The sequence below is a fragment of the Silurus aristotelis genome (assembly GCF_946808225.1).
Source record: "Silurus aristotelis genome assembly, chromosome: 3".
Classification (NCBI taxonomy): Eukaryota; Metazoa; Chordata; class Actinopteri; order Siluriformes; family Siluridae; genus Silurus; species Silurus aristotelis.
In genome coordinates, this window is record NC_139576.1 from 23,445,333 (window position 1) to 23,473,065 (window position 27,733).

Below are 27,733 nucleotides of genomic sequence, written 5' to 3' on the forward strand. Positions count from 1 at the left end.
CCTTCCTGATGCTGTGATGTTTTTAAGCTTTGCCTTGTTCCTCTGGTTTCTAAGAGATGAGGTAATACAAGCTGCACCGTGCTGTGCCCCCTGAGATTTGGTTTAGTTTTATTTTGTACTTCTGAGTTGTTCTTTTCTGCCATGCCATGATTTTATGTGCAAAAATGACAATAACTAGATTTGTATTTTTTGTCAACTTGTGCTGAGGATTTGCCATAAGTACGTCGTAAAAAATCTGTATGGGGATTTTAATGCATTTAAGGGTGATCTTTTTTTTTTTTTCTCCACTGATGGCAGATGCTTAAAAATAAGTTAAAATGAATGTCAATTGTTGGCAGCAAATTGCTGTGTAAATGTTTGTATATTTGTCATTACTGTTTGTAATGTCATGTAAAAAAACTAATATTTGAATTTTAAAAGATGAAGGTTTGTATCATGCTAGCATTGGCTCCAGGCTGTAGAATTGCAGCAGATTTATAAAATAAAAATACAGTCTGTTAGATGTGGGTAACAGCTTGGCTGGTCATTGACCTTTTGACCAATGTCTGTCCACAGTTTATTGAGGCATAAATATTGAGCTTGATTTTCAAATAAAGGTAATTAAAACTAGTTTCATATTTTGAAATTAAAGACAAATCAGCACCAAAAAAAAATCACCTGTGCAGTGCTGGACTCTGTCCTCTCAACTATACACATTATATTATACACAAATTTCATATCCCAAGGAATTTGTGATGTCCATGGGATATGTATGAAACTTTCATGGCTTGTTTTTATGCTCTTTGATGTGCTTGTATGTCCTCAGCCTCACCACTCTCCAAACTCTAGTGTCAAGCCTTCCTGGAAGAGTGGATTACTTTATAACTGGTGGACTAAATCTGAAATCGGGTGTTTAAAAGGCACATGTGGTTGTGATCGTTAGGTGTCTACAAACTATTACCATAATGGTGCATCTCTAAAAAAGCAAATGAAGTTTATATAATTTCATATAATTAGAACATCTCTATTGGAGTGTACAGTAAGAAGGACAGACTGGTTTAAGGTGGAGGTTGGATTGCATGAATGAGCACTTTCCTCTTTGCAGTAGTGATGGACAGGTTGACAGACGAGGTCAGACAGGAGTCTCCATAGACTATGATGTTTGCGGATGATATTTTTATTTTTGGTGAGAGTAGGGAGCAGGTTGAGAAGAGCCTGGAGAGATAGAGGTACACACTGGAGAGAAGGGGAATGAAAGTCAGTAGGAGTAAGACAGAGTACATGTGTGAATGAGAGGGAGGGCAGTAAAGTGGTGCAGTTGCAGGGAGAAGAGGTGGAGAAGGTGGAGGAGTTCAGGTACCTGGGGTCAACAGTGCAAAGTAATGGAGAGTGTGTTAGAGAAGTGAAGAAAAGAGTGCAAGCAGGGTGGAGTGGGTGGAGAAGAGTGGCAGGAGTGATTTGTGATCGAAGAGTATCTAAAAAAAAAAAGGGAAAGGGAAAAAAAAAACTGTGGTGAGACCTGCGATGTTGTATGGTCTAGAGAAAGTGACATTGACTAAAAGACAGGAGGCAGAGCTGAAGATGTTGTTTTCATTGGGAGTGACGAGGATGGACAGGATTGGAAATAAGTTAATTAAAGGGACAGCGCATGTAGGACGTTTTGGAGAAAAGGTGATGGAGGTGAAATTGAGATGGTTTGGACATGTGCAGAGGAGGGACATGGGGTGTATCTGTAGAAGAATGCTGAGAATGGAGCTGGAGAGTAGGAAGAAAAGAGGAAGGCCAAGGAGGAGGTTCATGGATGTGGTGAGGGAAGACATGCAGGTAGTTGGTGTGAAAGAGGCAGATGTAGAGGACAGGGGGGTATGGAGAGGAATGATCCGCTGTGGCGACCCCGAAAGAAGAACATTTCCAATAAAAGTGGTGGGCGTGTGTGCGTGCGTGTGCGTGTGATTTGTAGTGTGTGATTTGTAGTGTTTTGATTACTCTCTGCCTGTCTATGACTTGTAATTTCCACTTGTCTACCCATTTCAGCATCACAGATGGCCATACCACTTCCCATTGACTTGTCTGTGTACGTGTGAGTCATGGAGTGCATCCTTGAGCTGTGTGTTGTAGAGTGATGTTCTTCAGCTCCAACTTAATGCAGCTGGATTTGGTTAGCTAGTGCTGAGTCTAGGGCCACAGGTAATTGGAACCATGTTTGATTACCCAGAGCAGTGTTTGGTTTGGTGAACTCTAAAAGGGCCTTCGAGTATCAGGCCTGTGAGTATCAGACGTGGTGTTTCGAGCTTGTTGATTTGGATCACTATAATGGAGACAGCAGGATATGTTGGTTTTTTTTAAACACTATATAAGTGAAGTATTTCTTTTTTATATAAGTCTCTGATACACAAACTCTGTACAGCCCACTTTTTGTACACATGAAAAAGAGGACATAGATGAGAGGAACCATTGAAATGTTGCATATTGGCATGTTATAATGACTTCAAAAGATTTTTTTCCAGTGACATCAACACTTTTTATTAGCCTTCCTAAATATGGTTTGACTCATCCTTCGTGAAAGACATGACTTTAAAAAGTTTTTATATACCCTATATATAATTCACTAATTTGGGGACTTTTGTTAACTAAGGAGTCTACTGAAGAATATCCACTGTGCTCATGTAATGGATAATAAGCAGTAATGAGTGGTGTACTAATTCAGATGCAAGGTTTGACTAGAGCTGAAAGGATTATTAATATTTTGATTGATTTATTTTTTACTTTTGACTGCATTAAGAAAAATGTCAGTAACAAATATAAAATAAAAGTGTTGTAACAAATATCTCTACTGGGCTAATATCTTAAACCCAGTAGAGGTAAACATAGCTGGTCATCAAGAGTGTAATTTGATGTTCTATAATTGTATTGTTCATTGCCTTAAATTGGTAACAAAGCATTTTGGTTAATGTTTATTGATTAAATATTTTATTAGAATCAATTCATCTGTTTAAAAAAAGATTAGAAGTTTTGCTAATTATAACTATATAAAACCCTAATTCAGGTTATTTATGTATAAAAGTGTACTTAAAAAATGCAAAGCCACATATTGAGTTTAACTATCTTTAATTTTGACGTTTTATAAAGCTTATAGTGGCTGCTTGTTGAGGAGTACATTGGGGATTTCTTCTTTCAACAAATTCGTTAATGCTGGATTTTTTGTTTTTGTAAAAAAAATGTAATAAAACAGCATTTGAGTAGGCAAGGTAAAGCAATTTGTGTAAATAAACATTTTTATTTTTTTTAAATAATTATTGCAGATGGTAAGTTGACAATCATGCTTATAAAAATCAATATAAAATATAATGTTTTGACAGTAAATAAAAAAACACACATTTTGTACAGTTGTAAAGATATAAGCATCTAGAATATATAATTTAATTTTGTATAATAATTAAATGATATATGCATAAATTAAATATACACACATTGAAAACAAGCATTTGAACATAGTAAAGCCACAGTAAATCATGTTTGAAAACAGGTAAATTAGCAGTTATAGTAGACTAATGCCATAAAGTGAGAAAGGAATGAAACACAGCAAGCTAACAAAAAAATAAAATAAAAAATATGCATTTGTGTACAAATGCATAAGCATTAGCTGAAAACCACAACATTGACTAAAAATATAATAATTTACTGCTGCTGTTATTTGCTGCTTTTACATTTAGTGTTTGTTCGCACCGTTTTAATTGATCCATCACAATGTTGAGGGCGAGTTGATTGCGCAACCTGCAAATCACGCCAAAACGGATCCAGTGGGACTGTCCAGAATTTATCAAACAGTTTACACAATAACTCTTAATTAAAGTGTACCATTTTCACATGATGAGAATATACAGTTTTTTCCTGCTGCCAGGTGAGCCTGTACTCTCTGCCATTTCGCAAGCAGCCGTGTTATCTACGCTAACTTTTAACTTGAGCAGACTGACTAATCGATAACGGCATTCATTTACAACGAAGCTCATTATCGATATACTTTGTTTAATAACTGAATATAATCCAGATGTGATCATTTGTCATACACTTTTTAGATTTTGATGGCTATTTATTTAGTTATTTTTTTATTAAAACATTAAAAATACAACTACAAATACAATTGCAAAATTATAAATTTATTTAAAAAGGTTATTTTTAGGTTTATTCATTTTAAAATTTTAAAGTAGTTTAATAGTTACTTTTTACTATTTTAAACAGTTTTCATCTGGATGTTCAGTACTATTGGTTTGTATCCTGTTTATTAAAGAGACATTGACAACAGCAGTTACAGATGTATTGCGCTACAGCTAGTATTTGCATAAGCCATGATTTAGTTGAACATGTGGTTTTACGTTTGCTGTAATGACATTAAGAAGGCAGTGTACATCTTTCACCTAATCGCTTGTTCCCTGAGCAACTCTGTTTAAGAACATTTAGTGCTCAAAGCCATGATGTAGTCATGACAGAAAATATGCACTGTGAAGCATTATAATTACGGTATGTACTGCAAAGTGTTATTTTAGCATTGTGTAATCACAAAATAATTGTTTTTCCAACTGATTTATTCAAGTTTTTATTTGAGTTCTGCTTTTTATACAGTGCCTGTCAAAAATTGGGAAACTCCCAGTCTATTACCATTTAGGGACAGATGCATGTAATTTACCTTCCTTTAACAAATATTTATTTTGACCAGACAAAGATAGTACAGATGTTAAATTGTGTATTTTTGTATTATTTTGCATATGAACAAAATTAGCCTGCATCTGTCTTAAAGACTCTAAAAGACAAGGTGTTTCCAAACTTTAAACAGGCACTGTATAATCTTGATTAATTTACACGAAAGATCTGCTTTACTCTGTGAAGGAGACAAATTGCACACAGTAAATTCTGTAATTTCAGCAGTTGTGCCACCTGAAGATTCATGCTCAGAATGATAGATGCTCAAAAGATTATTTCAGTATTTGCTGTATTTTCATTTATTTATGTTTTCAAGTTGTTCTGGCCCTGGTCACTGTTCATTGAGTTCTGTCCATGTGTAAATTATTATACTTTCATTATGCGCAATTTAACTATTTTTAGTTTAATTAACGAATGCAAAACTAGCCCATTTAATACAGCATTTGAAAAAAAGTTTTATATATATATATATATATATATATATATATATATATATATATATATATATATATATATATATATATATATATATATATTTATTATATTATTAACAACGACCCCACAGGTATTGTTAACCAACAGGGTACTGGTGGAAATTGGGCTACTATTGGCCAAAGAAGGAGAGGAGGAGTTGGTTTGAAAGAGGCAGATGTAGAGGACAGGTGAGTATGGAGACTGATGATCCAGTGTGGGGGCACATGTACATATTTTTTTATGTAGTGGGTCTTGTCATTTCTGGTGTTCGGTGATATGTTGGCTTCAGCAAGGTGGAAACGATTTTATATTTTGTGGAGGCATATTTGCAACAGCACATTGAGATATAAAAGATTGTTCGTTATGCTGGTTTTCTACCTTTGTGATGTTTAGCGTTGGGTTATTAAGAGGTGATTTCTGAGTGTCTCTATTGCTTGCAGTGCTCAGAATTACCACAGGCAAAACCTTCAATCTGAGCCTTTGTGCAGAGAAACAAAATGCCTTTGTTAATTAAACCCACCTTTAAAATGAAAGATCATTACAAAATAATGTATGCTATAATAGATGTTTTTGATTTCCATTACTTTGTATGTTGATCTGCTGTCATTCTTTCACAGCTGCACAGACATTGATTTGTAACAACCCTGTAAAACACATGAGTTGAATTGACTTTCTCATTGTGCACAGAGAAAGTAGGTTATGCAAATTGACTTTAGTGACACTCAGTCTTAGGTGTCTGGCAGAGAACTTGTGGTCCCTTCAGTCTCTCACTTGGAAATGTACGTGTCAATTTAATTAGTTTAACTTTATTGGTTTAGTGAATACAACATAGTTTTAATCATTATAAGTGTTTAGACTGGTGAGTTTGGCAAGGTATCATTGTTTACTGAATGCAGTCCTTTTTACATGCGGAACGTAGTTAAAATCTGATTCCACTCAAAAACCTATTAAGTGGCTGACCGCAAGATTGTTTAGTCTTCGCTTCGCACTTTGAGCACCTTTTTTTTTTTTTACTAATATTATTATAAAACTTGAAAACATTCACAATGCCAGTGGTATAAAAAACAAACTAAAGTTAGCGCAATGTCACTGTGGCTACTCACTCCGAACCGGAATTAAGATTTGTTTTGCGCATGCATGCAAACACTAAGAAATCCATAGCGCTAGTGTTAGTTGCTAACCAAGATGTGGCTAGCGGTTAACGCTAGTGCTATAGATTCTTTAGCGTTTTATGTCCAGCTTCAAGAATTTCTCTTAAAAGGAGAAAACCATGATAATTCCACATAATGAGGGAGTGAATGAACGAAGGATGGAAGGAATGAAGACATTTGTTAAAGTATGCTGAAATACATAAGAGTTGAGTAGATCATATCTTTGGAAAATTAAATATTAAATGTAAAACACACACACACCTCTGCATTACACAAATAGAGTCTAAAAAATGTAAACTAATTGAATTTTTCTACGTTTTAAAATTGTATTTAATCAAATTAATGTGTTGCAATTTAATTGTTCACTCAATTTAATCAATATAATAAAATGTGTATTTAATTAATTTAATTTATTTAATTTATTTTTACAAAATATTATTTCATATATGATTTAACCAAGCAGGCCTTTTATTTGTTGATGTTAATAATAATAAAATGTTAATAAAAAGAAAACTACAAGCAATTTTGTTCTGCATTTCGTCCCCCAAAACTGGGACTTACACAAAATTGACAGTTAGGGATGTACCTCAGTTTGTATCATTACACCCCTCAAATCTGTGATGTATATCTGTAAAATTCTGAATAATCATTTGCAGCAGTCTTTTAACAGTCTCTCAAGCATTAAAATAAAATAAAAAGCATACAATGTTACCTATTTAAAAGTGCTTTTAAGGTATGAATAAAGGGCAAATAAAATAAGATCTCTAGACAGAAGGCTACTATATATACAGTAACATAACATGCTGGGACAAGATAAACCAGGACCAGGCTGACTTATTTTATCTCTATGTCTCATAGCTTCCTAGTTTTAAAGTCAGGAGAGGAATGACTGAGAAAGATGTGACACTGAGACTGAAGTGGCAGAAAGGAAGCAGTATACAAAGGAAAACAGAAGTTTGAGATTAGCACAAAGGAAAGTAGAGGGTTAAGTGACTGGGGCATGAGCTAGAGTAGTGCTGTGCTGTCAGTATTTATAACTGTCTAGAATTTTGAAAAAGCCCTGGGTCACAACCAAATATAAAAAGCTTTGCATGAGTGTATTGCTAGTTTTTAATAATACAATTCAATTTATATGAATAAATTTCAATTTAATAATCATTGAAATGCACAAGCTGTGAAGTCAGCATTTCAGTCTTCTATAAATGGCCATGTACTTCATAAGAGTAATGGGGTTCTGGTTTATCCAGACGTGCAGAATGCATTTTAAGAGAATCAACTGAAAGATTTGACATTTCACTTTTTTCTAGGCTCTTGAGTCTGTTCCTTAGGTAAATGTATATAAATGTATATCTTCTCACATATACATTGATTAGGCTGTATAAACCTAATTATCTTGTGTTCTTATCTTTTGTGTGTTTTCCCCTATCGTGTCCAGCATGATCCAATCACACTCATGTGGACGGAAAATAATTATTTGACCTTGAATTAACCCAGTTGCAGAAAATGAATAAAATGTGTTTTTTTGTGTTAACTGTTCTGTCTGAGTGGTCGCTTGATAATGTTACATTTGCACTGCAATCTGTATTGTAATAGCAGTCAATGGGTTTTCGTATTGTCTTTGTGTAGGCGTGCAATGTAGGATCATTAAACCAGCAATAATCTTCTAGTGTGATAAGATAAGATAAAATAATTGTATTCATCCCACAGTGGGGAAATTATTCTGCAGCAGCAAAGAAAAATAAATGCAAATATATAAAAGAATAGATACATAATATAGTATACAGTATACACACAACACAGTGTATAAATACAAAAGAAGGAAAAAAGAGACCACGAGTAAGTAGTTACGCTAACAGACATTGCACCCAGGTAATATTGCACAGTTTAAACATTTCTGTTATTGCACATGTGTTGTTTAAAATACTTTGTTATATGAAATAATAACATTTCAGGTAAATGGTAATAACAGTGTGTATTATGGTTCACTGGTTCACTGGGAGCAGCTTTGATTGTAAAGTCTAATAGCAGCAGGGAGAAAAAAAAAACAGTGATTGATGGGTGTATGTGTATTTTGAAAACTTGTAGGAGACACTTGTGTTATTAGCCATTGAGACCAGACTGCTATCAAGTGTCTTTGTTTTGCTACCTCTTTCAGTCTTTTACAAAATTATCTTGCAGCCTTTTGTTTTGATTTTAAAACATGGGCCCTCTGCAGTATGGTTTTTGAATTTTTGTTTTTAAACTAAAATATTCCAGCATCTCTTTTGGTCTTGTTCTAACACAGATTTGTGTGTGGGTGAGTGTGTGTGGGGTGCCGCATTATTAACTGGCCATGTGCTACTGCTAGCTTTTAGCTGAATGTGCTGCACTGTTATGCTCATGTCAAGTAGAAACTTCAGCTCAGATTGGATTTCCTTTCAAACAGTTGATGAACAGATAAGGCCTGTAAAACATTTTGCAAAATGTGTTCTTACTTGGCATTTTAGGATTCCTTAGATGGTGTTGCTGTAGACATAGTAAGCTTAGCCACACATAGACTTGCTGTTACTGTTTGTTCTCTATGGCTGTGAGTCAAGACCACCATAGAGATTCCTTTGTTTGTGCTCTCTGGTGCCCACTCTTCCACTGTTTGAGTGTTACTGTGCTATTGGTATAAGAGTTATGTCTGTTATTTAGAGTTATTTTGTGTGGCCATTCATCCAGCAAGACAAAAAAAAGCACTCCATAAGATGATCTGCTGTTAATGTGTAATAACAGGTCTCTCAATCCTGCCTTATGAGGTTTTTAAATGTCTTTGCTAGAGTTTTGGTTTATGTTCACACCAGGCATAATTTGGCTTAATAAGTATATAAATTAAAACTATTAAAAATATGTTCAGGAGTATTAATAATGAAAATAATTTAAATGCAGTAAAGACAGATAATCAAGCTGACTGACTGGAAAAATCTTAATTGATATTTGTATATTATTATATTTTATTTCATTAAGCTTTATTTTGTAGCATATATCATCTATAGGTGTGTGATCAAAATATTAAACAAAGCTATATTTAGCAGTCTATTTCTGCATGTATTTTGTTAAATACCATATACACCTTTAACATCTGAACCGTGATGATATTGTGATGTAACAAAACTTGCTTCTTAAGCCTCATATACATTTTAGGCATTTTTAATAGGGTTTGTTTGTCTCCTGCTCTTTCAACCACTTAAGGCTAAGCCAAAGCCTGATTATTTTTAAGGTCATTACCTGAGTTTCCTGCTGCTTTTTCTCTGTGGACAGTCTAGTTTAGCCTCGGGGAGTCCACTGCTGATGACCCCTTACACTCAATACCATGTAATTACTAGGGAGCCCTGCTACCTTTACTCTGTGTGTGTGTGTGTGTGTGTGTGTGTGTGTGTGTGTGTGTGTGTGTGTGTGTGTGTGTGTGTGTGTGTGTGTGTGTGTGTGTGTGAGAGAGAGAGTAGTCAGTAGTACCATTATTGACATTCCTACAGATAAGAGGGCTCGGTACAATCTATATTCATAGAGGAGTCTCATTGTATCCTTTACCTGATCAGAGCCCAGGCATAGACATTTTGCCACTAGGATGACCTGGTTCATTTCCATTTAAAGGCCATGACCCTACCCTCACCTAAATCCCTCAGGTGATTCTTTCACATCTGAATGAACCCACCACTGAATGGTGACTTTAACATGCTTTTTTTAGTTTAATGAACCAGGTTTGTGGAAGCACAGCATGTGTGTACATTTGTAGTCCTTCTTTATTCAAGGATGGATTATGATTTCTTTTCAGCATGGTTTTAGCACATTAGAATGAATTGTGAGTAAAAAGCCAGTACAGTGGTGTGACTCAGTGTTTATGGTTCTTGTTTGCTGGGTTGATCAGAATCTTTGGGAGTTATGACTGACCCTGTGCTGTGATCTCAAATGTTGACCCCAAAAAAGGATTTTGCTCTGTAGTTAATGGGTCTTTCTTCTCTTCACACAGTCAGGAATGTTTTTCAATGTTATCCCCAGTGCAGTGTAAGTGAATAGTTGATATTAGTATGTCAGCATGTAGCCTGGGAGAGGAACCAACACTCTAACCTATATGCTTCTCTGCTGCAGGGGAAAGAGACAAACATGCAGTAGGAGAGGCAAATATCGACCCTTGCATGCATAGTAATGATTTTGTAAAATGTTGCTTACTTTTGAATTGGTTTAAATGTCACTTTTTTATATTAAATAAAATTTTATTGTTTGTCACATTAACATCCACATTTTTTTATTTTATTTTAGTAAAAGCTTTACGTTTATTTACTATTATAGTTAATAATGACCGATAAATCAGATATTAGATATGCCATGCTCCAAATCTGACTAATTTCATTATTTTACCAAAACAAAAATAAGAAACATTTATACAAACTATTCAAATGTTTATTAAAAGATGCTTTTATATATATATATATATATATATATATATATATATATATATATATATATATATATATATATATATATATATATATATATATACAGTGAGGAAAATAAGTATTTGAACACCCTGCTATTTTGCAAGTTCTCCCACTTAGAAATCATGGAGGGGTCTGAAATTGTCATCGTAGGTGCATGTCCACTGTGAGAGACATAATCTAAAAAAAAAAAATCCAGAAATCACAATGTATGATTTTGTAACTATTTATTTGTATGATACAGCTGCAAATAAGTATTTGAACACCTGAGAAAGTCAATGTTAATATTTGGTACAGGAGCCTTTGTTTGCAATTACAGAGGTTAAGCGTTTCCTGTAGTTTTTCACCAGGTTTGCACACACTGCAGGGGGGATTTTGGCCCACTCCTCCACACAGATCTTCTCTAGATCAGTCAGGTTTCTGGCCTGTCGCTGAGAAACACAGAGTTTGAGCTCCCTCCAAAGATTCTCTATTGGGAGACTGGCTAGACCATGCCAGAACCTTGATATGCTTCTTACAGAGCCACTCCTTGGTTATCCTGGCTGTGTGCTTCGGGTCATTGTCATGTTGGAAGACCCAGCCTCAACCCATCTTCAATGCTCTAACTGAGGGAAGGAGGTTGTTCCCCAAAATCTCACAATACATGGCCCCGGTCATCCTCTCCTTAATACAGTGCAGTCGCCCTGTCCCATGTGCAGAGAAACACCCCCAAAACATGATGCTACCACCCCCATGCTTCACAGTAGGGATGGTGTTCTTGGGATGGTACTCATCATTCTTCTTCCTGCAAACACGTTTAGTGGAATTATGACCCAAAAGTTCCATTTTGGTCTCATCTGACCACATGACTTTCTCCCATGACTCCTCTGGATCATCCAAATGGTCATTGGCAAACTTAAGACGTGCCTGGACATGTGCTGGTTTAAGCAGGGGAACCTTCCGTGCCATGCATGATTTTAAACCATGACGTCTTAGTGTATTACCAACAGTAACCTTGGAAACGGTGGTCCCAGCTCTTTTTAGGTCATTGACCAGCTACTCCCGTGTAGTTCTGGGCTGATTTCTTACCTTCTTAGGATCATTGAGACCCCACGAGGTGAGATCTTGCATGGAGCCCCAGTCCAAGGGAGATTGACAGTCATGTTTAGCGTCTTCTATTTTCTAATGATTGCTCCAACAGTGGACCTTTTTTCACCAAGCTGCTTGGCAATTTCCCCGTAGCCCTTTCCAGCCTTGTGGAGGTGTACAATTTTGTCTCTAGTGTCTTTGGACAGCTCTTTGGTCTTGGCCATGTTAGTAGTTGGATTCTTACTGATTGTATGGGGTGGACAGGTGTCTTTATACAGCTAACGACCTCAAACAGGTGCATCTAATTTAGGATAATAAATGTAGTGGCAGTGGACATTTTAAAGGCAGACTAACAGGTCTTTGAGGGTCAGAATTGTAGCTGATAGACAGGTGTTCAAATACTTATTTGCAGCTGTATCATACAAATAAATAGTTTAAAAATCATATATTGTGATTTCTGGATTTTTTTTTTTAGATTATGTCTCTCACAGTGGACATGCACCTACGATGACAATTTCAGACCCCTCCATGATTTCTTAGTGGGAGAACTTGCAAAATAGCAAGGTGTTCAAATACTTATTTTCCTCACTGTATATATATATATATATATCAGCATCTTTTAATAAACATTTGAATAGTTTGTATAAATGTTTCTTATTTTTGTTTTGTTTCTGGTCATTAAATCAGTACTAAACAAATTATATTACATCATTTTACATTCATTCATTCATTCATTTTCTCCCGCTTATCCGTAATTCGGGTCATGGGGGCAGCAGTCTAAGCAGGCCCCTGCCTTCGACTGCTGCCCAATCCTCATAGCACCGTCCCTTACGGTCCCTCCTGCAGGTGGTGAGCCCACGGGAAGCATCATTTAACAATTATATCATATTTTTAGTATTTCCTAAACTGGCTACGACAGAAAATGTTCTGCTCCACTGTGTAAATAAATCCAAAAGTCCAAATATACTTTTTTCCATTTGTAATAGTGCAGATTGTTTGAATGACTTTTTTTTTCTTTTCTTTTTTCCCCCATTTATTCAGTCTCCTGATAAACACAGAGCACTAGAAGAAACAAAAAACTACACAACTCAGTCTCTGGCCAGCGTTGCCTACCTGATCAACACACTTGCTAATAATGTGCTGCAGATGCTGGATATTCAGGCTTCACAGCTACGCCGCATGGAGTCCTCCATCAACCACATTTCTCAGGTAAGTATTCTAACTGGATAGTTTCCTAGAAAGCACACTGTCATTATGAGGTAGTGTTGCTACAGCAATATCCAGAAATCACTCATGTCCTGATAAAGGACCCCCCCCCCCCCCCCACAAAGATTTGTTTCACTTGTCCATTGCCGCTGTTCAAAAGCATGTTCAAAAGTGCAACTGTAAAACAACCACAGAGACTAACCAATGGCAGCTTTATAATTATCCCTGTTGTCATGTTTCAGACATGATAGTCATTTTTGTAGGTGTTTGTAAGGTATATTATGCAAATGTACTGATGTGAATAGCCCTACTATAGAGCATGACATTGCACGTTTATACTTTTTTATTTGGTTGAACACTGTTAGACCTGAAGCATCTCTGTCTCTTTATGCTGAAAATGATTGACTTATGATTGAAGAGCTTGACGAGCAGGCAACAGTAACAAATTCCCTCTGCTGTTTTTTTTTTTTATATATAATCTGTCAACAGCATGCGATCCAGCAGTATTATAAAGTGCCATACTGCTGCCTCGCTAACACATTAATCATCTTTTCATCAGGGCTTTTTAACACAAGCTTTTTTGTGCATAGTGCTTCTACATAGCATTTCTGTTAAATAGAGAATGTGCATGTATTCTTAGATTATTGGTATTACAAGAAATTTTAAAACTTGTGTTGGGCAAATTTACAGCCTGTGTCTGTGCTATTTTGCTGCAATGAAAAAAGAAAAAGTTTGAAACTTTAAAGATTGTCTGTTTTTGTCATTTACAGACAGTGGATATACACAAGGAGAAGGTAGCAAGAAGGGAGATCGGCATCCTGACAACCAATAAAAACACCTCCCGTACTCACAAAATAATTGCTCCAGCCAATCCTGAGCGGCCGGTGCGTTACATAAGGAAACCTATCGACTACAATGTACTGGATGATATTGGCCATGGAGTAAAGGTACGATTACGTGATCTAAAAATGCAGTTTTCTTTCTTAATAGATAACGGTGGAAAATTAATTAAAGTATGAGTATATTTTCTAACTTACTGTGGTTGGTGTGTATTGCTGTTACTAACCAATGTTGTTGCATAACCAAGCGTCTGAACTGTCACTAACCTTTGCTTCTGTGCTTCCCCTGGCTTCTTTTTTCTGCTTCATTCTTGATTAAAGTGGTTGCTTAGGTTCAAGGTAAGGGCTTTATGTGGCGTGTTGTGAGCAGGTCAGCTGGTTTGGGGGAATAATCATTTCTTAAAATTGACTCATGGAAGTTTAACAACCAATTTTCTTCCCATTTTTTTTCCCTCTGTATCTTTGGGGAATTATTTACCTCAAACCAAACTGAGATTTTTGTTTTCTTCTATGTAACAAGGGTGATCACAATGAATCAACCTCCAAGAAATCAGTTCTTTACCATGAGTTATTAGTTTTTATTTTATTTTCCACCTTTACTTAATGTAAGTGTGAGCATGCATGTTGTGTATTTCACGATTCATACACTGGTCCTTATGTGCCTGTTGCCCATATGTTAAGCTACCAAAGTGTCATAAGCTGCTTCCTGTCTCTGTGTGCCTAGATTATTATTTTCATGCCAACCCTCTGCCAATGGGAACTTTCACACTGATTTTTGGATTGGTGTCAGGAAAGTGGATTGGCAAGAGTGTGTGTGTGTGTGTGTGTGTGTGTGTGTGTGTGTGTGTGTGTGTGTGTGTGTGTGTGTGTGTGTGTGTGTGTGTGTGTGTGTGTCAGAGGTGATTCAAGGATTGTTTTTTTTTTATGAGGAAGTGAGGGGGGAACACAAGGTGGCCTTGTTGAGGTATTAACATGGTGACCTAGCATAGGACATGTGGCTCAGGAAAACAAATCACAAAAAGCAGCAACAAAATTACAAACAGTAAAAATGTACCCTAAGGAATCTTTCTTGTGATGCAGTATCAATGCATAATCAAGCTAAATGCAATATAAAAATCTATTGCTGCACTGATGGACATCAAACTTTTAATATATTGCAACAATTATCTACTAATGTGTACAATATTTTAATTCATTTATTACAATTTTCAGCAGAAAGCTAAATAAATTTTGAGATTTTTCTTCTTGTTTGAGCATGCTGCATATTCATTTATGCAAGAAGTATAACTGGGCCTGAATTAAAGCAATTCTGACTTTTTTTCTTTTTATCTTTTCTACTGACTTTTTTTGATGTGGCCTATCATGTGTGCTTGTTAATTTTAATGTATAGATATGAAAAGAAAACTTGTGGTTACAAACTACGTGTGTAAATAATGAGTATTTCAAATCGACTTCAATCTATGAGGTTTTTTTTTTTATGTTCAGTCCTACTGAGAAACCATTTAAAACCACTCAAATTCCCTCCTGCAGAACTGGCCTTGAAGTGTGCATTTGTGTGTGAATGTGTATGATGTACAACAAACCAGGCATAACATCATGGCCACCGATCAGGCATAATATTTTGACACCAGCCTAATATTGTGTTGGCTCCTCTTTTGCTGAAAAAAAAAGTCCTGACCTGACAAGAATTAACAGCATTAAGTTCGTCAGCAGTTTGAGCTACAGCAGCTCGTCTGTTGGATTGGACCACACGGGCCAGCCTTTGCTCCTCACGTGCTACAGTGAGCCTCGGCCACCCATGACCCTGTCACCGGTTCACCACTGTTCCTTCCTTGGACCACTTTTAATGGATACTGACTGCTGCAGTTTGGGAACAGGGGTCTAGCCGGTCGTCTAGCCATCCCAATTTGGCCCTTGTCAAACTCACTCAAATCTTTAAGCTTGCCCATTTTTCCTGTTGCTCACACATCAACTGGACAAAGATGTTCTCTTGCTGCCTAATATACCCCACCCATTAACAGGTGCCATGATGATGAGATCATTAGTGTCATTCACTTTACCAGTCATAATGTTAACCTGATCGGTTTGTGTGTGTTATATATATATATATATATATATATATATATATATATATATATATATATATATATATATATATATATATATATATATATATATATACACAGTGAGGAAAATAAGTATTTTGAACACCCTGCTATTTTGCAAGTTCTCCCACTTAGAAATCATGGAGGGGTCTGAAATTGTCATCGTAGGTGCATGTCCACTGTGAGAGACATAATCTAAAAAAGTCCAGAAATCACAATATATGATTTTTAAACTATTTATTTGTATGATACAGCTGCAAATAAGTATTTGAACACCTGTCTATCAGCTAGAATTCTGACCCTCAAAGACCTGTTAGTCTGCCTTTAAAATATCCACCGCCACTACATTTATTATCCTAAATTAGATGCACCTGTTTGAGGTCGTTTGCTGCATAAAGACACCTGTCCACCCCATACAATCAGTAAGAATCCAGCTACTAACATGGCCAAGACCAAAGAGCTGTCCAAAGACACTAGAGACAAAATTGTACACCTCCACAAGGCTGGAAAGGGCTACAGGGAAATTGCCTAGCAGCTTGGTGAAAAAAGGTCCACTGTTGGAGCAATCATTAGAAAATGGAAGAAGCTAAACATGACTGTCAATCTCCCTTGGACTGAGGCTCCATGCAAGATCTCACCTCGTGGGGTCTCAATGATCCTAAGGAAGGGGAGAAATCAGCCCAGAACTACACGGGAGGAGCTGGTCAATGACTTGAAAAGAGCTGGGACCACCATTTTCAAGGTTACTGTTGGTAATACATTAGTCATGGTTTGAAATCATGCATGGCACGGAAGGTTCCCCTGCTTAAACCAGCACATGTCCAGGCACGTCTTAAGTTTGCCAATGACCATTTGGATGATCCAGAGGAGTCATGGGAGAAAGTCATGTGGTCAGATGAGACCAAAATAGAACTTTTCGGTCATAATTCCACTAAACGTGTTTGGAGGAAGAAGAATGATGAGTACCATCCCAAGAACACCATCCCTACTGTGAAACATGGGGGTGGTAGCATCATGCTTTGGGTGTGTTTTTCTGCACATGGGACAGGGCGACTGTATTAAGGAGAGGATTTGGGGAACAACCTCCTTCCCTCAGTTAAAGCATTGAAGATGGGTCGAGGCTGGGTCTTCCAACATGACAATGACCCGAAGCACACAGCCAGGATAACCAAGGAGTGGCTCTGTAAGAAGAATATCAAGGTTCTGGTGTGGCCTAGCCAGTCTCCAGACCTAAACCCAATAGAGAATCTTTGAAGGGAGCTCAAACTCCATGTTTCTCAGCGACAGGCCAGAAACCTGACTGATCTAGAGAAGATCTGTGTGGAGGAGTGGGCCAAAATCCCTCCTGCAGTGTGTGCAAACCTGGTGAAAAACTACAGGAAACGTTTGACCTCTGTAATTGCAAACAAAGGCTACTGTACCAAATATTAACATTGACTTTCTCAGGTGTTCAAATACATATTTGCAGCTGTATCATACAAATAAATAGTAAAAAAAAAAATCATACATTGTGATTTCTGGATTTTTTTATTTTTTTTTTAGATTATGTCTCTCACAGTGGACATGCACCTACGATGACAATTTCAGACCCCTCCATGATTTCTAAGTGGGAGAACTTGCAAAATAGCAGGGTGTTCAAATACTTATTTTCCTCACTGTATGTATGTGTATATATATATATATATATACACACACACACACACACACACACACACACACACACACACACACACACACACACACACTCATTCACTATATATGTATGTATAAATACTTATCCTATAATTTAATAATTTTGACTTTTATCTTTGTGTTTCAGGTTGGAAATCAGAGCATGAAAATGGGGGGTCTTCCTCGGACCACCCCTCCAACACAAAAACCGCCAAGTCCTCCAATGCCTGGAAAGGGAACCATAGGGTATGTACAGTACCTCAGTGTCAACCACCTCATATGTAGAACTTTGTTTGTAGGGACTGGCATTTTCTGTTTTTCTCAATAGTTTTCACCACGTTTATTGGGTTGATGTGGGTTTATAGGTTTTAGGGTATTCTTCGCCTTAGAAAGCCTTTATTTTATTTCATGTCATTAATTTATGAATTTTTATTTCACTTGCTCCTGACAGGAGACACTCTCCCTATAGGACACTGGAACCAGTGCGTCCTCCTGTGGTTCCTAATGACTACGTCCCCAGCCCGACACGTAACATGGCACCTGGGCAGCAACAGAGTCCTGTGCGCACTGCATCACTAAACCAGAGGAACCGCACCTATAGGTACCAGTGCCGTCTGCCTCATGCCTCTTGTTCTAATTTGCCCACTCTCTCTCCTTTGTTTTCGGTTGACTAACTTGTGCATTGTGATTTCTCAGGTGGCACTCTTCAACTTTTATTTTGCTTTTAAACATATTTAACTGTGTAAACTGGAAAAAATGTTGTCACACATCAAAATATACATAGACTTCCATTATAAGAAATTTGATGGCGAAACTACTTAAGGGTTCTACAGGTATTTGGCTTCTATTAAATGGCACACCTTTAACTTTCTTTTTTCCCCTTTTGTGTAATGGGAAATAAAAGACTTCTGCCTACTCCAAATTTTTTCTTTTTTCCAAAGCCTTAGATTTTTCTACCATGTTTTAGTTTACGTAACTGTGCTCTACCAGATCGGACTGTTAATAGGCCATCTGCTGTGTCCAACATAAATGCACTTCAGAAAGACACAATAGAGCATCTAGATAAAGGCTTGTTTGCATGTTTAATCACCTTTATAGGCTCGTTGTCATGCACTGGCATGCACACACGTTTTCTGTGGAAGATATGTAACCTCTTTAACACCTGTGTTACACCTCCCACTGGGCTTGGATGGTTGCTTCGTTACTTGGGTTGCTGCATCAGGAAAAGTACATGCAAGTTCTTCCCCTCTTACTCCTTTTTTGAATGAGCAATGAACCTGAAGAAAGGATCATCTTCATCCATCACAATGTAAACAAACCACAAGATTCTTTCTCATGTATCACAATGTGATTAGTAGAACATATAAATTCATAAATAAAAAATACAGAAATTAATTTTGTTACTTAAAATTATAGGTCAATCTAAAGATTGAATATGGATTCCCGAGGCTGTAAAATGCTTTGTATAAAAACAGTTGAAAGCTATTACATGTCTACTAAATCTGATGTTACAAGCTGAAACGGTAGATGTTTCTGCACTGCATTCCTCTCATCAGCTGTGCAGTGCTTCCGGTCTCCTGTCTATTAAGTATGATGATCCTCATACTACTCTGGTTTCCTAACCCATTTCTTCTCTCTAGATGGGTCATACCTGTAAAATAATAGGTGTCACACCAGTGCCATCGATCATATGTGAAGTGCTTGCTATGTTTTCATTTGAAGTCAATTACAACAGGTTATTTATTCAGTAATTAAAATGTTTGCAATATGATATTTTGTCAGACATAAAGGCTGTCTAAAATATTTGTGATTTTAAATTTTATATACATAAACATTTTTTTAATAAATATAAATTGTATAGAGACTTGGAACACCTATAATAATTAATTGTAAAAATAAAAACAAAACATAATAATGAACTAAAATGATAACGAGGACTCAAGAACATAACGGAAAAAAAGTACTGTATTTTTCGGACTATAATCCACTACTTTTTCCCCACGTTTTGAACCCCGCGGCTTAAACAACAAAGCTAATTTGTGGATTTTTCCTGGGTTTTTCCCGGTTTCACAAACTTCAAGCCAAAAATCTGAGTGACATAACATTAGACCAATGAAATTTCCGAACGGAAACGAAAAAACGCACTTCACCTGTGTTCTGAGCTGCACGACATTGGGAGAAAAAACTTCCATCGGTGGTGATTTTTAAACGCACGACGATGCCAAAAGATAAACTCCATAGAGAAATTGTTGTGAAAGGAAGGAGGAAGACAGTGAACAATTACCTTCTTGGTTGGCCACTGTTTAGATCCAAGCCGTTGTAATGTGTTGAGTCAGGGTGAAGGGAGAGCTCACTAACTCCAGTTGCAACAGAAATCATATAAGCACAAACAGGTTTCCGAAACTCATGCTTTTTTATTTTTCTTGAAAACAGTGTTACGGGATGGTCAGAGAAACTTAGAAATGAGCATCAGAAATAATAAGGACATATTCCTCGGTCTTGCACACATGCAGTAATACCGGAAAAAAGCTGTGGCAGGCTATTCCCAAAATGCCGCTCTGCTCTTAAAGGAGCCACAACATATTTCACCCGTTACACCGTGTAACAGACACTCTCTTTCATTAAAGCCTGTGTAAAGTTCATTAGATTCAATGTTTAAAATAAAAATCTTTGTCAAATTCAGTGGGTGCGGCTTATATATGAGTGTGCTTAATAGTCCGGAAATTACGGTACTATCAAGTTCATGGATACATTGATTGATATTGTCTTTACTGTTGCCACGCAAAAGCGGGTTTTTTTGCATGTTCTGTATGCATGTTAGCAAGTCTGTTTGTGTATGTACATTGTTACGGTTTTTAAATGCAGTCTATTGGAAAAGTCGATTTTGCTTATAAGCTCTTATGTTGTCTGTAGTGGAAGCAGTGGAGGCAGCAATCCCAGCAGTCGCAGCAGTAGTCGAGAAAACAGTGGGAGTGGCAGTGTGGGTTTACCGATTGCTGTGCCCACTCCATCTCCCCCTAATGCATTTCCAGGTAAAGTTCTGTTTTGTTTATACACCCTGGTATTATATGTCTTATTTTTTTAACTGCTTTTAGTTTCTCTACAGAACACTTACCTTTGAAATGTATTGGTCTGTAGAGAAACAGACTCTAGTACTTGGTCGATTTTATTAACAGATTTATGCATGCATGTTCTTCTAGCTTGCTTTTTTTAATGTGTGCCCTCTAGGTCGCAAAAACTTAGCAATGTTTTACCTGATGTGTAACAATGTAACACCCCAAAATCAAAATACAGCCAGGGTTTCCCTTGGTTTACTCATCTTTTCATCTTTACTGTCTGTTTTTTGTTTTCCTCAATTCCAAATCCTCTGCAGCTGGTTCCACCAGCTGTTCCTCTGCTTCAATTAACTCCACCCAACCTTCTTCTGCTTGCTCCAAGTCTGCCCATACTCAGTCTTTAACCAACCTAACAGCTCCTGCTGAGCTTTCCCCTATGTTCCCCACTTCTGCTGAGATAGTAGCTGAACCACCTCCTTCCGTTCAACCCATTACTCCTGCAACGGCTACTGCCACCTTCTCTGCCTCTTCCTCTTCTTCCTCCTCTACCTCCACTACCCCTGCGCCAGGTAAGTTTCCCCAACTAAGTCCTATCTCATGTAATTTTTCACCCTTGCCTGCCTGTGCTGTCTGAGACCACTAGCCTCTCTGAGAATGTCTTCTGATTCCAGGGTCTTGTACAAAGAAATAACTTTTTTTTTAGCTCCTTTTTATTTTGAATTTAGAATTACGGTTCTCATTAGACAGAGGTTTTTTTCCTTTGTCCATGTGTCTGTGTTAAATCCACCTAGCCAAATCAGTCTGTTCAGTCATGAATTGGAGTCTATGCCAACTTTGGTAACAAGGTACTGAGAGTGCTCAGAAAAACATCTACTAAGCCAAATCTCATTCATCTCAATGTGAGCAGTCAATTTTGCACCGACCTCTCTGAGTCTCTCTAGCTCCCTTTAATGGCCAATCTAAACACTTTTTATACAGGCATTTAAAACTTTATTTTTAACTACTATCTTTACACATACACTAAAGGCCTCGAGATTCAAAGACTTACTCAGTTCTTTAGGATTATATGGTTCATGCTAACTACACAAGTTCTCTGATTCTAGCTTCATCCTGGTATTAATGTATGCATGTCTGTCTATCTTCTACTGGGTGTCGACTTAACCTTCTACTAACAGGCAATTACAGTAATTATTCTTTCACAGTTACAGTATTATTTATTTTTATTTAAAGGAAGGGTTCCCACCCCTGGTCCCAACACTGTGGTATGTTTTTGTTCTCCTGTTCTTTGCTGTTGCTTACACAGGCACTGCTCCTCAGTTCTACAGTATGAACAGGCCTATTCCCAGACAGATTACTCCCCCTGTTGGTGGGTCTCTGCCTTACCGCCGCACACCCTCTGTCAGCAGCCAGTCTTCTATGCCTGCCAGTCAGCAGAACGGAGGACCATACTATAACCAGGGCCAAGGTAAGGGACCTCCACTCTAAAATAATCAATGGTACAGTGTGCTCTCTACTGGTCACTTCAGTTGGCACATGATCGTGTGAAAAGCCTTAGCTTCAGAAACATTACTTCTTAACCTCTTTACTTATTCTCAGCTGAGCTACATATAAGTATATGTTGTAGCATATTATATACATATATATGTATATAATATGCTACAACATACTCTTGCTGTAGATATTTGGTTAGTGTGCACTGTCTGTATGGTTGAGTTCCAGTTATTTCATACATGTTTGTCTCCACATTAAAATGACTACCTATTCTTTCTCCTGTCTTTCTTTGATTTTCACCTCTCATTCATCTGCTTTGGTTCATCACCCACCACACTCTGGCCCTTGCTCTGATTTACACACCTGCTCTGCCTTTTGTCTCTGTCTCTTTACTTTCTGTGTGGTGTGTGCTGAAGCCTCAGTGGCACCCCCTCCCCCCTCCATCCTGCAGATTACTCCTCAGCTCCCTCTCATGGGTTTCGTGGCTCGAGTTCAGGAGACCAGTAAGTGGTTTTGAGCTTCACTGTTGAGCAGATCTTCTTAAACTTTCCAACAGTGTAGCAAATTTTGTCTGCTTCCCAGAGATCAGTATTGCTAATCTGTCTGTCAATAAGAAGAACATATGGTTAATACCTGGAGAACCTATGTTGGTGCATTAAAATGGTCATACCCGATACTACAATCTGCATGTGTGTCTATGTGCCTTTATAAAGAATGAAATGTATCTACAACAAATGCAGCTTTGTTGCACTTCTGTTACAACTATTCTTGTACCTCCTGCAAGGATAGGCTTGCATGGCATTTCTATATTTAAAACACTCAGGATTAACTTTGGGCCTCAAGTTAACAATTTTTTTCCTTAGTTTCAGATGCACCTCCTCCACCTCCTCCTCAAGAGGAAAGTATGTTTCAAGAAGTGCAGCCTCCTCCTCCACCTCTGGAGGATTATGAAGAAGAGGAGCCCTCGGTGGTGGAATACAATGACCCGTACGCGGAGGAAGACCCACCTTGGGCTCCATGTGCTTACGTAGAAAAAGGTATTTAGCTCAGTTTTATTTAAATTATATATTTAAAAGGGCACTAAAACATTTATTATTTGTACCTAAATATCTTAAAATTCCTACTACTGTGACTGGTAAAGGGAGAGAGTTAGCTGATATGATGGAGAGGAGAAAGGTAGATATGTTGTGTGTTCAGGAGACCAAAGCAAAAGGGAGAAAGGCCAGCAACATTGGAGGTGGATTTGAACTGTTCTTTCATGGTGTGGATGGAAAGAGAAATGATGTAGGGATGATCCTGAAGTAAGAGTACAGTAAGAGTGTAGTGGAGGTGAAGAAAGTTTCTAATAGTGATGAACATGAAGCTGGAAGTTGTAGGGGTGATAATAAATGTCATCAGTGCCAATGCCCTACAAGTGGGTTGTAAGATGGAGGAGAAGGAAAAATTCTGGAGTAAGATGAAGTGATGGAGAGTTTTCATAGTAATGAACAATTGGTGACTGGGGAAGACTTTAATGACCATGTTGGTGAAGGAGCCAAGGTGATGATGAGGTGATGGGAAGGTATGGCCTAAAGGAGAGGAATGTGGAAGGGCAGATGGTGGTAGATTTTGCTAAAAGGATGGAAATGGCAGTGGTGAACACTTATTTTAAGAAGAAGGAGGATCATAGGGTGACGTATAAGAGTGGAGGAAGGTGCACACAGGTCGACTTTGTTCTATGTAGGAGATGCAACCTGAAGGAGATTGGAGACTGTAATGTGTTGGCAGGGGACAGTGTAGCTAGACAGCATCGGATGGTGGTCTGTAGGATGGTTTTGGAGGTGAAGAAGAAGAAGAAGAAGAGGAGAGTGAAGACTGAAAGTAAAATAAGATGGTGGAAAATGAAGGAGGAAGACTGTAGTGTAAGATTCAGGGAAGAGGTCAGACAGGGGCTCGGTGGTGGTGAAGAGGTGCTGGATGATTGGGCAACTAAAGCAGAAGGGATAAAGGAGACAGCTAGAAAGGTACTTGGTGTTACTTCTGGAAATAGAACGGAAGACGAAGAGACCTGGTGGAGGAAGTGCAGGAGAGCATTAGGAGAAAAAGGTTGGTAAAACAAAATTGAGATCGACAGAGTGATGAGAAAAGTAGGCAGGAGTACAAGGAGATGCAGCCGCAGGTGAAGAGGGATGTGGCAAAAGCCAAGGAGAAGGTGCTAAGGAAGGAGAAAAGAATTTGTACCAATTGGCCAGGCAGAGGGACCGAGCTGGGAGGGATGTGCTGCAAGTTGGAGCAATAAAGGATGGAGATGGAAATGTGTTGACTAGTGAGGAGAGTGTGTTAAAAAGATGGAGTATTTTGAGCAGCTGATAAGTGAGGAAAATGAGAGAGAGAGAAGGTTGGATGATGTGGAGATGGTGAAGCAGGAAGTGGATAGGATTAGTAAGGAGGAAGTGAGAGCAGCGATTAAGAGGATGAAGAGTGCAGATTTGCAGTGGAGTTTTTAACCAGATTATGGTACAGTTATGGTAAATAGTAGTGGAAGCCAGAGAAGAGAAGAAAAGAGTGCAGGCAGGGTGGAGTGGGTGAAGAGTGGCAGGAGTGATTTTTGATAGAAGGCTATCTGAAAAAAAATGAAATGGTAGGTTTATAGGACTGTGGTGAGACCCGCGATGTTGTATGGTTTAGAGACAGTGGCATTGAGTAAAAGACAGGAGGTGGAGCTGAAGATGTTGCGCTTTCTGTTGGGAGTGGTGGACAGGATTAGAAATGAGTTTATTAGAGGGACAGTGCATGTAGGACATTTTGGAGACAAGGTGAGAAAGGCCCGATTGAGATGGTTTGGACATGTGCAGAGGAGGGACGTGGGGTATATCGGTAGAAAAATGCTGAGAATGGAGCCACCAGGAAGGAGAAAAAGAGGAAGACCAAAGAGGAGGTTTATGGATGTGGTGAGGGAAGACATGCAGGTGGTTGGTTTGAAAGAGGCAGATGTAGAAGACAGAGTAGTATGGAGACGGATGATCCGCTGTGGCGACCCCTAATGGGAGCAGCTGAAAGAAGATGTATTTAGAATACGATAGTCACTATAGTGTGTATATACTTTAAATATTACACTATATATTCAGGATATACATGTTGTAACCTGTTCTTAAAAGTAATGTCAAGGTTTAAAGTGTCTTTCTTATAAGCAGTGCTGGGAATCCACTCCCCACTATCCATATATTTAGCCATTCTGTAGCTTTTACATTTATATGTACATAAATCAGTTACTTTTCTTAATGACTGAATTTTTTTTGCCCCGAATTATGTCAGTGGTGGCAATCTATGACTACACACAGGACAAAGAGGATGAACTGTCATTCCAGGAAGGTGCAATCATCTATGTTATCAAGAAGAATGATGATGGTTGGTATGAGGGTGTGATGAACGGCTCTACTGGACTCTTCCCTGGTAACTACGTGGAGTCCATCATGCACCACACAGAATGAAGCTTGAACCAGTGCAGTCAGCACTAAAGCTAACATAAACACGGGTCTAACACACAAACAGACAGCTGTTACAGCAGATGGGTTAGATCAAATGTTCAGGCATGGTGTGATAGTCAATTGTGATAAGCGTAAACTTCTACGGTTGAGAAATTAAAATGGACAGTGTGGGCTTTTCACTACGGACAGAGGGGAGGAAATGCAATAGAGTATAATAAAATATACTAACAATAAAATCCTGTTACACTAATGTTTGATGAATGGTTTGGAGTACAACCACTATTTTGCGTGTTTGATTAAGAAGAAAAGATATGAAGTAGTTTTGCGATCGAAGAAGTTTCATATACTAAAGATGGCAGTGCTTTAAAAAAAAAAAGAAGAAAAATCCCTCTCTATTTTTGGTATTTCATTCACAGCATATTTTCTGAAAGTGTTATGAAGATAGTAGTAGGTTTTGCAGAAAGAAGTTGAAAAAGGGAATCACTACATACATATTCCGTAGGACAGCAGTTTACAATGTTATAATTAAAGCAGGGGAAAGACAGGAGTTAATTAGGAGGTAGATTATTTAAAATATGTACAAATGGATTGAACAGGGACTGGTTATCTAATTGGATTTTTGACAGAGGACTGTAGTTTCACATTTTGAACAGCATTTTATATGAAATGAAAATAATAGTTTATGCTCTTGGAATAACAATGAGTCCAGGTAGAAGCAAAGTTAAAACGTTGGGAACAAATGATGCTAATTTGCAAAGTGCAGGTCTCCTAATGTAAACCCCCCCCCCCCCCCCCCGGCCGTTATTTTCGCCTACATTGGGCAGATACACAATGCATATCTCCTCAGCAAAATACACAGAAAAAAAACCCTGAAAAAAATAAAAAATCAGTATGCAGTATGTTGAAGTAAACCCCGTTTTTTTTTTTTTTTTTTTTATTGTATGTCTTATGTAGTGATGCTAACAAACTAGTCAAGTTGAGTTTTAATATGATGTGTAGTGCTACATAAATTGCATGCTCAATAAAACATCATATTTTAATTTAATACTCTTTTTCTTTTTTTCTTTTTAACCTTTTAGTTTAATTATATCGTTTAGTTCTCAGCAATAGTTTATGCTCTTGCTAAGAATTCCACAGTGTGAATTTGCAGTCGGGTGCCAAAAGTGTGTTTAAATTTATATATATTTTTTGTGCCATATTGTGGTGTTGAAATGCTTCTATAATGCCTGATAATTCTGCTTATTATTACTTCCTCTGTACCACATTCACTTTCTAAAATGCTTTAGCTGATGTTCAGCTCTGGATTACAGCAGGGATGTGTAATTTTCCCCACAATATTTGTAAACAATTTTCAGATTGTTTACAAATTAGGAAAGGACAGAGTAAGAGCAAGGTTGAGGAGCAATAAAATGGCAGCACAGTTCAAATCCTTTAAAGGGTTTGCAATAATGCAATAACGTGGTGAAATGATGGGTTTAAAGATGTTAATTTTGTATTTGCTCAGTATTGAAAGCACATAGTTTTGCAGATGAAATGAAAACTGTTTTGTTTGTGCAGGCAGCCATATTTATATTTAAGATGGGACCATTACTGTCTTAAAACCAAACACAGATGAATGAAAACCAAGACTGAGTTTAGTTTTGCTCTTTCTAGAGATTTTCAGAAATTATACATTTGTGCATTAACAAAAACAGTATATATATTTTTATTTCCATATGTGTGAGTGCAACTGTGCATACGGTGCAGCTGTTAGTATGCCGCAGTTTTCTTTTACAATGTGCTAATATGGTGAATTAATTTGGTATTTGCATGCCGCTGTTCTGTGCATTTGTTCACATGTATGAGTAATAGTGTTGTTTTTAGGGCCGTTGTCACTTTTATTAGCACAGCAGTCTGTCTGCTCTGAAGCTCAAACACTAACACAAGTGTGATAAATGTTACAAACAGCACTTAACACAAGCCTGTAAAATGGGACCACTTAATATTATAGCTCACTACATGTGGCACCATCCAGACCAAAAAGAACAAACACAGATGGATAAAATATATCACAATAAAACCTTTCGCTCTG

General features: G+C 37.6%; 1 protein-coding gene across 4 annotated transcripts in view; it reads left to right on the forward strand.

Annotated features, from left to right (window-relative positions):
- The window catches only part of abi2a (abl-interactor 2a), a 30,203-nt gene extending 2,470 nt beyond the window's left edge, over positions 1 to 27,733 (forward strand). The window contains exons 2-11 of one of the 4 annotated variants that reach the window (XM_083538034.1): positions 12,869 to 13,036; positions 13,804 to 13,980; positions 17,797 to 17,894; positions 18,100 to 18,249; positions 20,562 to 20,680; positions 21,022 to 21,273; positions 22,008 to 22,169; positions 22,612 to 22,698; positions 23,059 to 23,232; positions 25,490 to 27,733. In XM_083538034.1, the coding sequence (XP_083394160.1) occupies positions 12,869 to 13,036; positions 13,804 to 13,980; positions 17,797 to 17,894; positions 18,100 to 18,249; positions 20,562 to 20,680; positions 21,022 to 21,273; positions 22,008 to 22,169; positions 22,612 to 22,698; positions 23,059 to 23,232; positions 25,490 to 25,665 (1,563 nt within the window). In that variant the 3' untranslated portion in view covers positions 25,666 to 27,733. The remainder of the gene's footprint in view (positions 1 to 12,868; positions 13,037 to 13,803; positions 13,981 to 17,796; positions 17,895 to 18,099; positions 18,250 to 20,561; positions 20,681 to 21,021; positions 21,274 to 22,007; positions 22,170 to 22,611; positions 22,699 to 23,058; positions 23,233 to 25,489) is intronic. The other 3 variants (XM_083538035.1, XM_083538036.1, XM_083538037.1) reach the window with 3 other exon arrangements.